The sequence below is a fragment of the Peromyscus eremicus genome, chromosome 19, assembly GCF_949786415.1.
Source record: "Peromyscus eremicus chromosome 19, PerEre_H2_v1, whole genome shotgun sequence".
NCBI lineage: Eukaryota > Metazoa > Chordata > Mammalia > Rodentia > Cricetidae > Peromyscus > Peromyscus eremicus.
Window position 1 is genome coordinate 42,071,716 of NC_081435.1, and position 12,075 is coordinate 42,083,790.

General features: G+C 37.9%; 1 protein-coding gene across 10 annotated transcripts in view; it reads left to right on the plus strand.

The window, feature by feature from the left end:
- Positions 1 to 4,228, plus strand: part of Csnk1g3 (casein kinase 1 gamma 3) — a 90,411-nt gene extending 86,183 nt beyond the window's left edge. For all 10 annotated transcript variants that reach the window (XM_059246798.1, XM_059246802.1, XM_059246805.1 and 7 more), the window contains one exon: positions 3,714 to 4,228. In XM_059246798.1, the coding sequence (XP_059102781.1) occupies positions 3,714 to 3,768 (55 nt within the window). In that variant the 3' untranslated portion in view covers positions 3,769 to 4,228. The remainder of the gene's footprint in view (positions 1 to 3,713) is intronic.
- Positions 4,229 to 12,075: the final 7,847 nt, after the last annotated feature.

A 12,075-nucleotide genomic window follows, 5' to 3' on the forward strand; every position in this document is an offset into this window, starting at 1 on the left:
GGGAGGCAAAGGCAGGTGGATCTCTGTGAGTTTGAGGCCGATCTGGTCTACAGAATGAGTTGCAGGACAGCCAGAGCTGTTAGGGAAACTTTCCCTTGAAAAACAAACAAAACAATAAATAAAAAAATTTTAAAAAATCAAGAAATCCAAAGATAAGGAATTGTACTATGGCTATTAATTTTTAGGTAAAATATGTATTTGTCAAAAAATAAGTATTAGTTGTCAGAAAAGGTGTTTTTCTATATGCTCATTAAGCCACGGCTGGAGAGACTGGCTTCTGAAGTCCTGAGTGGGTGGTACAGGCTGGATGCAGGAATAGTCTGCACAAAGGTGATGCTGATGAGTCATTGTAGAAGGCTGTATGTAAGAACCTCAGATCCGACAGGAAAACATGCTTCCCTTTGATTGAGAGAAGTGAGTGTATAATAGAGGTGCAAGAAAACAGCAGATTCTAGAGGAAGAGGGCAGTGAGTGAAGTGGAACAGCAGTGTGCTGGGAAGAGCAGAGCCAAGCTTAGCTCACTGTGATTTGAAGATGAATTCCAATGGCATAGGCTCTTAATTGCCAGTTCGTCTACACTGGTGTTAGATTCACATGACCTCACTTATTTCTCTGATTTTGTTTTCAGTTCTGAAAGCTAAAGTCTTCCCATTTGTTAAATAGCTGCCTTTTGAATATAAGTATTATTGGATACAGAACCTATGCCAAGTCTTATCCTTGAGATCCAGACTTGGCACTTTAAGAATGTGTCCTGGGTCACTTTTCTTCAGAAAAGCCTCACAATGGTGCTGAAATATGTTTTGTAGGCTACAGTAGAGTTTGTGGCCTATGGGTAAGAACTCTAGATTCAGAACATACCTATAATTTTGACTAGACCTTACTGTAGGGTTTGGTTGTGTGAAGGAGGCAAATCTTCAACAAATACTAAACAGGTGGTAACTTTTTGCTCATCTGATGGGCTGTTTCTGTGAGCTCGCCATGCCACGGCTTCCTCCAGTGTGAAGGGAGGTAGTCAGACAGAATCATTTAGAGTAGCAGTAAATGCAGACAAAAGACGACCGGTGTTATGAGAACAGCCCTGTTTCAGATGGAGTGCTGGGAAGCGGGAGATAAGTGAGAGGACGATTTCTCAGTCACCAAGACTATGAATCAGCTGGTTTTGAAATGACTTTTATCTTAAAAACCAGCAGAGGTTAAAATTTGAATTTACTCCTTTAATGCTACTGCTTTGTGGGCAGATGCATCCTAGAACACACATCAATGCTGCCCTCTGGTGGTAATTGCTTTAATAGTATGCCATCCTATTTAATGGGATTTATTCTAAAAGTTATGTGGATAATCCTTTAACGTTGTTTTTGAACTTAAAGAACCTATGCCATTAGAAATTTTCTTAAAATTGTATTTAGTTTTAAACAAACAATTCGATTGGGCATGCTTTCTTTATCCAGTAGTTCTTACATTAGAAAGAAAGGTTATTTAACAAAGGGAAAGAACTTGGCTCTCAGAACTAAAGACAAAACCAAAGAAATAAGTGAGGCATGTGACCATGGCCCCAGTGTGGACAAGCTGGCAGTGAACAGCTTGTATTGCATTACATTTCCCACCATTAAAGGTTTATATAACTTAAAATATCTTTTTAGTACACAGATTTTGAAGGGATATACTTTGGAGCTTGAAATGACAAATGAAAATATATAGTAACATTTAATATCAGGAACAAGGACTTTATATTAAACAGTACTAAATTTTCATTGAAATATCACTTGTGGTTGATATATTGTGTACCCCAATAAACTTATCTGGGGGTCAGAGAACAGAACAGCCACTATAATAAACATAGAGTTTAGGCAGTGGTAGCACATGCCTTCAATCATAGCATTCTGGAGGCAGAGATCCATCTGGATCTCTGTGAGTTCAAGGCCACACTGGAAACAGCCAGGCATGGTGACACACACCTTAAATCCCAGCGCTTGTGATCTCATGTCTTGCTTGGGAAAGACACATGCCTTTAATCCCAGGAAGTGATGGCAGGAAGCAGAAAGGTATACAAGGCGTGAGGACCAGGAACTAGAGGCCTTTTAAGCTTTTAGGCTTTTAGCAGCAGTTCAACAGAGATCAATTCTGATGAGGACTCAGGCTTCCAGTTTGAGAAAACAGGAGGATCGGCTGGGAAGTTGGTGAGGTGAGGTTAGCTGTGGCTTGTTCTGCTTCTCTGATCTTTCAGAATTCACCCCAATAGCTGGCACTGGATTTTTTTTTTTTTTTAATTAATAAGACCTCCTAAGACTCGTGTTATAATCACTAGATTCTTAAATTTCATATTTTAAATATTTGGTCTATTTCTTTTCTTTTAAGTAACTTTTTCTTCTCATTTTACCTTTTTACTCTGTGGATGTTTCCTAAATGGAAAGATTACTTGAATAATATTTTACCCCCTCTATTTGAGACAGGGTCTCATGTTTTCCAGGCTCAACTCAAACTCTGTGACCTTGAACTCCTGACCCTTCTGTCTACCTCTTGCCCACTTTATGTGGCATTGAAGATTGAATCCAGGGCTCTGCCCACTGAGCAGTGTCCCTTTGAGTTTCTATTTTTGAAAATTTATATATTTAAGATTTGAGAAAGTATTAGTTATTATAGCTGAAAGTAAACATGCTGGTTTTCTAATTCCTGAAACAGTATTTTGTACTTAGTGTTTGTTTTATGGCCCTAGCTCTAATTTAGACCCATGAATATTTCAGTATACACACACACACACACACACACATACATACGTACACACACAGTCGCTCATTTCAGCTTTTTCTGGATAGTTACCTCAATGAGGTAAAGTTTATATATACATGTTTTTACCTAGGGAAAAAGACAAGGATTGAATATATAGTTTTGAATTATATATTTAAAAACCTATATGTTTAAAACAAGTTTGTATATAGTTTTTGAACTATAAAATGGATTCATTTTCTCTATGCTATTTTAAATGTTAAGTATAAAATTACTTTGATAAAAATTAATTTAAATAACTTAGAATAAGTTTTGACTCTTAAAGTACCAAAAAGGTAGAGGCAGGTGGATAAACAGTTCAGTCATCCTCATCTATATTGTGAGTTTGAAGCCAGCCTGGGCCAGTTCAGAGTCTGTCCAAAAAAAACCTTAAAATAAGTGCTGATCTTAATGTTGTACTTAATCTGTTTTCTCTTTCTGTTGATAAATATGGTAGGAAATACTTGTTAATCAATGTTATTTTTTTTGTTTTGTTTTAGATTCTAAACTGATATTCACTAAAATGAAATAGGGTCATTATTGCCTTTGTAACAGTGACTTTAGGAATCAAAACTACCAAACAGAAAGGGAGGAACTATATAGGTGAACATTATAAAAGCATGGCACACAGAGACTATTGAATGTCCTGAGTAAGATGGGGCAGATCAGTTGAGAGTCAGCACTGTAGATTTTCACTTCTTGAAGCAAAGCCTTTTGGACTTCCTGGCTCCTTTTTATGTTGCCTAGAATGACCCGCTCTACTCAAAGGCATGCTGATAGGACATAGTCACAATAACTGCCATAGGGTCACTAATACCAATGCTTCGCTGATATGTTCACTGTCCTGCACGAGCCTGTTGCTTTTTATGACCATCTAAATTACTGTGACAAATCCAGTCTCTGATCACTTCAGTGTTTTTGTAATGAAGGAACATCTTCTTCATCTGCAGGTGCTGCTGTTTTTTCAAACGAAGGAAAAGGAAAACCATACAACGTCACAAATGACTGGACACAGACAGATCCTGGGGAGTTACTTACATGTTCATATGCTGTCTCGTGATTAAAATCATCTCTGTAGTGACCACATATATTTTCAAGGACTCACTCTTGAAACAAAAATGTCATACTTTCATATTTCATTTTGTGGTTTGTCTTACATTCATTTCCGCTCCTAATTTAACTTTATGGAAGCTTTAAAATTTTGTCAAAATGTGAGTGCTTTGCCCATCATTGAATGGAATGGACCAATGAAGTGGTATTGATGAACACAGTTCCAGAGGACATTTTCTAGAAGCTCTTCTGTTATAGAAAACGATACAGGTGTCCAAGTGTCAATTAATTGCATCTAATTTGATTTTTTTATGTCTTCTATAAAAGCATAATCAAACAAGAATTTTCTTCCCAATGGATAGTGCAGCAGAGAAAACAGTTGCCCAAATATTAAAAACAACTTTCTTGAAAAGTTCCTATTTTGTGACATCTGCATTGATTTCAGTATGACTTATGGTACTGTTATTCATGAATCATATTGACATTCTATCTGTGAAATCGAGGTACAGTCACTGCCCACAGGTACTGAGGGAAAAGCACTATGGGATTGGCAAGCGGTGGTGGTGAATAAATCATAACAAATGTGGGAAATAGGAGCGTGGCTTCTGCTGTGCCACTATGTGCAGTGCGGCTGCAGAAGTAGCCGAAGCTCTAATAATATTTGTGTGATGTGACTCCATGCTTCCAGAGGATAACGTATACTAGATAGCAAAAAAATGAGTACTGGAGAAGGAATCTATGTCGAAGTTCAAAAAAATACACTAAGGAAAGGAAATAAATGTGAAACGTTGCGGCGTGTAAGGCTAGAGCCCCTTGAAGCCTGCTGCTGGATGGCCACATCTCCCGGAAGCAGAAATCTGAGGACGTGCCATACAGTGGTGGCTGTTTGTTAGGTAGTTCTTGGAGTAAGAAAAAAAACACCCTCCCAGCAATAAACACTGGGTCACTCTGTTGCCCTCTGTGCACATTAGTCTCTTGTATTCACTTTGCTAGTTCTCTGAAATCTCCTGTCTTGAGCATAATGTTGATGATGAGAGAATGTTTGGAGAGGGTGGGCCAGGTGCTTTGCCTCCAGAGCTTTCACAGTGCCTGCATATGAACAGTGAACAGTTCTGTTATTAGCTAAGTCCATTCCACTTTGCAGTGTGCTTTGTTTTAAGCCATAAGGACACAGGCATACTTTTGTCACATTCTCTTAGCCAGATTTTCAAGAGTTAAAACAAAAGACTGGCTAGAAAGATACTGTTGATCATATCACACATTCATTTATAAAATTGTTACTCTTTCCATGCATTCTCTTCTCTGTCATAAGTGTGAACCTTCAGGTATGCTTATTTATTTTTTTTGTCTCAAGGTAACATTTAAAAATATGTATTAAAGGAAATGAATCCACTTTTTTTTACTTCATTATTGAATTTACAGGTATTTAATTGTATTTTGTAATTTATTTTTCTTATTAGCCAAAAGTTCAGTGTGTTGCTTTTGATAAATTGGGCACCCATATGAACATCATGAATCAGGACATTGTTTATCATTGTTTCTTTTAATCCTATGAGCAATCTTTTTTCTTGATTTTGAAGACCTATACTCAACCTAGAAAACACTTGCTGTATAATTTGGTCAGCAGTTTCCACTCTATTTGTATATTGTCATGAGGTCTAAACTGCAGGAGTTAAATACTGAGTTTTTGGTTTTGTTTGCTTTGAGCAAGGTAGATGGATGTTTTGGCCATTTATAATGTGAAACCACTTCTTTACAGTATTTGACCAAATTTGTGTGTCTATGATATTTGTAAATACATGCGATATCTGTATTTCTTATCATAAGCCTATTTAGTTTTATTCTCAGTAGGATTTTTTGGACTGTACAGTGTTTATATGATCTGAACTCCTTATACATAAGAAGGTGTGTATATTAATCCAATTATGGACTTAAATATTTTAAAAGTATGAATACCCTTATTTGCTGCAAAGGCCAGTGTGTAGACATTTGCTTTTTAGCAATATTTTTAAGTGCTCCATTTTAGTGTCAGAGGGTAAGTCTTTGGCACACAGACTGGTCAGTAATAGGTAATGCAGGTATGTTCAGGTTAAGCCAACAATGTTTTGCATTTTTATGCTTCTTTTCTGTCAACACTAATGAGGTCAACATTGCCTGAATGTCTGAATACTGAAACACAGCCCTGTTTAAAAGTATGTAACTGAAAAAGAAATAAATAAAGGTAGTTTTTTTAAACTCTCTTTCCCCTTTCCTCTAACCATGAGTGAACTGATGCCTTTCACTGCTGCACAGTGGTTTAAAAATGAACTTCTGTTGGTTTATTCTGGAAGAGGCAGAAGGACCCACTCTTGTCATGTTTCTGGTTTTGTTCTTTGTTGGAGCACAGTTGTAAGGAACACAAAACAGGAAGGATCTAAGCTTGCTTTGTTTTCACTTTTTAATATATATATTTTTTTCTGAGTTACTTAGTAAAACAATTAGTTAAATTTGTCTTCTAATAACTTAAGGGAATAAACAATGATTTTATCCCTTTTTTGAAAATGAAGTCATGCTATTTATGGAAGTTCATTGTTAATTAATTTTAAGTGGATAAAGTCATTGCAGATGGGGAGCATATATTTGCAACAGTAATTCAACTTATCATTATGTTGGTCCTTTAAGCAGTTTTACCAAATGGTATTAATGGAGTCTTGTTTACTGAGGGATGCTATAGGCAAGATAAGGCAAGTAGAACCATTTAGCCTGTGACCAGTATGTGCATTGCGCACCAGAGACTTCACAAAACAGGAGAAAAGAAGAATGTGGATCAGGGAGATGACTCAGCAGGTAAGAGTGCTTCCTATGCAAGTATGAGGGCTTCAGTTCAAATCCTAGGAACCCCTGTAAAAAGCCAGTATAATTAAGCATGCACCTGCTACCCCAGCATCATGTCCTGCAGTGACAGGAGGACCACTGGGGCTTGCTGGCTGCCAGTTTAGCGAGAGACCCTGCCTCAAATGGATGTGGAAATGATAGATGTCACCCTCTGGGTTCTCTGTATGTCTTAGTTAGGGTTTCTATTGCTGTGACCAAAGCAACTTGGGGAGGAAAATGTTTATTTGACTTACATTTCCACAGCACTGTTCATCATTGAAGGAAGTCAGGACAGAAACTCAAACAGGGCAGGAAACAAGAAGCAGGAGCTGATGCAGAGACCATAGAGGAGTGCTGCTTATTAGCTGCTTCTCATGGCTTGCTCGGCCTGCCTTCTTAGAATCGAAGACCCCCAGCCCAGGGGTGCCCCCACCTACAATGTAATGGGCCCTCTCCCATCATTTACCAATTAAGAAAATGCCTTATAGCTGGATTTTATGAAGGCATTTTCTTAATTGAGGTTCATTCCTCTCAGATGAATTAGGCTTGTGTCAAGTTGGCATAAAACTATCCAGCACAGTCTGTGTGTGTGCACCCATACTCATATACTTACAGCACACACAACACATATACACACAGAAGCAGAATGGTCTGAGGATGACACATAATCTTCAATAGGCTTTACCTAGGGAAAGCAATGTGATTTTAGAGTGGATTCTAGTCTCCATGACTGTATTTGCATTAGTAAGAACTTTTCACCTGCAAATGATAAGAACTAAACCTAACTTGAGCAATAAAGATATTTCATTTAATTGTGAAGCCCAGTGAAACTGGCTCCTGATAGTTAATCTTGGCACCTGCCCTTGTCCTGTGTCATCTCCTGGCTTGACTTTCACCTTACTGTTTTCACTTTCAGTGTGAGGGTTGAGTGGCCACTCGGATGCTACTGTCATGGTAACCAAGTAAAAACAGCAGTTTCCAGCAGGTCCAGTAACTTTCCATGTCCACTGGAGCCAGTGCCTGTGGACAAAGAGCTGCTGCTCTCCTGACAGCTGGGCCTGAGTCATGGCTCCATGTTTAGAAAACAATTGAGAAGTGACACGTGAAAGGACATTAAGATATTTAGCCATGGTCAAATCCGATGCTTGTAAAACAACAACAACAACAAAATCCCACTGTGTTTAAGTGAGTAGATTTAAAATAGGTAGGACGGTACTCTAGATACATTAGAAGTGAGTAAGAGTAGGTTAAAAAGCCGGGCGGTGGTGGCGCACGCCTTTAATCACAGCACTCGGGAGGCAGAGCCAGGCGGATCTCTGTGAGTTCGAGGCCAGCCTGGGCTACCAAGTGAGTTCCAGGAAAGGCGCAAAGCTACACAGAGAAACCCTGTCTCGAAAAACCAAAAAAAAAAAAAAAAAAAAGAGTAGGTTAAAAGAGAAATGCTGATGGTTTAGACTAGGGTGTTTGCCAGCAAGGAAAAGAAAGGTAGTTACTAAGTAGACTCACTAGTTATATTACTGCTCATGGAAATGAAAGTGTAGGAGTCACAGATAACTAGCTCCAAGTATCTCACTTGGGTATTTTAAAAGATGGTGACATATTTTGCTTAGACATGAACTTGGAAGGCAAAAAGATGAGAAAGTCCCCAAATTTGGTATGGGATATGGTAAATTTGAGGTGTATTTAGTGTATTCTATGAAATACATGTAAAAAAGTATAGGATGTGAGTCAAACTCAGAAGAAGTATAAATGTAAAAGTTACCTGCATAAACATGGTTATTAAAGGCATTGTAATCATGAGCTCACCTAATTAGAAGAAAGTAAGCTAGGTTAGGGTCTCCTATGAAACATTTACATCTTGATAAGTAATGTAACATTCAACACGTTATGCATTCTCATTCTTTGTGTGACTCATTTTGGACAGGATTCAAGAGGCTTACAGATGTGTCTCTGTTGTCATGTTTAGTTGAGATATTTGGAATTAGAAAGCATTTTAGTTTTGGAGGGGAGTAATTGGAAAACTGTGTGGTTTGTGGAGGAGGTAATGATTGCCTAAACATAGAAAAAGTATGCAGACTTGCTAGTGTTTAACCTACTGTTTGGCCTCCAGTGTCGAGGATTGGCTTTTTTGTTGTTTTGTTTTTGTTTTTAGCTAGATGATCATGGTATGCCAATAGTGGTCAAAGATTCTAACTTTTGAACTTGTAATATTTATTTCACACTGTTGTGGATTAAAATACTTCCTTGAATTCTTTACTGTTTTGTTACAAACTTTGTGGTGCCTGTATACTGCTGGTACAGCACATTTCCTAGCCTGCTTGCCATTGATCTTGTGCTGTGACTGTATTATCTCATTGAATGTGAAAAAACTAATGGGTGAAACGTGGAGGAAAAAGATAAAGTTAATAACTACTAAGCAGTGGAATACAGATATCCTCTCTCAATCAGAGAAAAACAAAATGTAGCATAAGACACAAACTCAGTTTTTAAACTTAGCATTACTGGTTTTCAGAATTTTATAAATAACATCTTGAGATGTTGCTAACATAGTGTATGGTTGTATTTGAAAAAATGTTTGGCTTTGGGTAAAAAGGGAATCTCAGGTACTTTAGCTAATATGTTCCTGGTCAGCCTTTTAGGACCGTGCTGATAGGTTAGAAGAGTTCAAAGTTTATTTTCCCCAGTACAAGTCAACATGAACAGAGCTTTGTTGATGTTGAAGATAGATGACTAGTTTGTCTGCCTAGCTTTTACCAGAGCCACAAGTTAATAAATTAACTTCTTTATGAGAATATATAGATCATAACCAAAGAAAAGGACTGTGACACCATTATTAGGTAATATTACTGGGATATGAAAATGATTTTTTTTCTTCTTCTTTTAAGCCATGTTCTTAGTTTTTAGCTTAAACTGGTCTTGAACTCAAAATCTTCTTGCCTCTGCCTCCTGAGTACCAGGGTTGTAGGAGTATGTTACCTGCTGTGGGATGGTCTTTATGTCAAGTGTGTTGCTGATTGGTCAATAAATAAATCACTGATTGACCAGTGGCCAGGCAGGAAGTATAGGCGGGACAAGGAGGAGAATAAAGCTGGGAAGTGGAAGGCTGAGTCAGAGACACTGCCAGCCGCCACAATGACAAACAGCATGTGAAGATGCCGGTAAGCCACGAGCCACGTGGCAATAGAAATGGATTAATTTAAGCTGTAAGAACAGTTAGCAAGAAGCCTGCCACGGCCATACAGTTTGTAAGCAATATAAGTCTCTGTGTTTACTTGGTTGGGTCTGAGTGGCTGTGGGACTGGCAGGTGAGAGAGACTGTGGGCCAGGCAGGAAAACTCTAGCTACAGTTACCATTGCCAAGCATGAAATAGTTTTGTTAGAACAATTGTTCAGAGGGTATTTGTTAGGTTGTAGTTTCTCTTAATTAGAAATCATTCTACTTCTCTGGCCTAGGATTGGCACACTTTTGGGGGAGGATAAAATTTAGGCTTTATTGGCCAAGAGGCAAATTTGGGACTTTTATATACTTAAGCAATTAAAAAAAAACTACGCATATTTTGTTGGTGAAATTCAACATATATTAATACTTGGATACAGTTTTCTTGTAATACAGGTCTGCAAATGATAAGCATTTGTTTATTATTGAGGAGATGCTATTTCACTTAGCTGGAATTTAAAATTGATCATAAATATTTATTTGTTGATGATCTTGAATGTGTTTTCACGAATAGATGCTATCAAATACTCTTATCAGTCTTTATGGTCAAGATTCACTCTTGATATTTGCTTTTAAACATACATCATTCTGAAGGTGAATCACTTCCTAGCACACCTGTCAGATGCGCTCCTCTTGTTTGTACTGAGATGTTGGTTTGGGACTATGGATTATGTCTCTGTACTTATATTGGGAGTTCAGACACGTACTACAGCTGGTTGAGTTTGGAAACTGCAAGCACTGCCATCAAACAGCTGTTTAGGAAAGACACCATACTCCGTTTCCCTATCTGACAGAATGTACAGCTCTAGTAATAGTTAACTCTTCACTAGTTAAACACAAACGCTTACATAGTATAACCTGCTAAGTAGAAAGTAACTATCGACTTTAAACAGCTGACATTCCCGAGCTTTGCAAATTTGCCCAGTAGCCTTCCCTACCACACATATTTCTGCATTATCCATTGCAACATATCAGTGTACTTCAGGCTGTACCAAATTGGTGTTTTCTCAACTTCTTTGAAAATACTTTTTCTTGTTCTGTTCAATGTATTCACAAAAATGGATCATTGAGTCACTTTGATCTCAGTACCATCATCTTAGGTAAAGAACTGGGCAGTATTGGTAACACCTATTGTCTTTAAGAAGCCAAGGAAAAACTACTCAAAACAAGTTGCTTTGGTTTTGAATTTGAATCAACCATCGGTGACCATAGTGTCTTCACAACTTACTGTTGCAAAGCTTAGACTCAAACTGGTTTCTTTTCTTGGCTCTTGCAGTCAAATGCAAGTAACTCCATCCCATTGCTGTAGCTTTTTGTTTAGCTAACAAATGAACCACTCAGGAAGTTCTTTGCTCCTTTCTCTCTCTTACCCCACGCCTCTGTGTGTGTGTGTGTGTGTGTGTGTGTGTGTGTGTGTGTGTGTGCGCGCGTGCGCGCGCGCATGTGCATGCATGGGTGAATACTGCTGTGATGAAATACTCTGCTCTGGTTTTCTAATTGTCCTAATGCTTTCCTTGAAAATATTGTGATGAGTGCTTTCTCTGGTAATACGGAAATTCGTTCTTTTAATACAGCTAAAGTATTGTATGAGGAACACAGTGCTTTGCCATGTAATTGTATTACAGTCCACATTCCACTGTGCCTTCAAAGTGCGATACTTAAGGATTACTTTTTTTTCAATGATGAATATGCACTGGTGATAAAAAAAATTGTCTGTCTGACAATATGTGGCACTTGAAGTACTTTGAATTATAGTCATTACTGAGATTTATAGTGTGTTGCACAGCAGTGCAAAGCAATGAAAGTGCCACATATGGTCTCTGTCACAACTATTCAGCTCTGCTTTTGTGGCACGAAAGCAGCCATATACAATATGTAAATGAATGAGCATGGCTGTGTTCCAATGAAATTTTATTTATGGACACTGCAATTTGAATTTCATATAATTTTTATGTGTTTTGAGACGTTCTTGTGATGTTTTTCAACCATTTGAAAATTTAAATATCATTCTTAGCTCATGAACTACCCAAACACAGGATATAGACTAGATGGGCTTGCAGACCACATTGAAAGAATTTGGACGTTTGAGGAAAATGATGTTTTATCTAATTGAGAGACATTACTTACCCAAAGATGACCTGTTTCATACAAAAGAAAACTGCATTTTGAAGTGGTACCAAAAATTACAATGT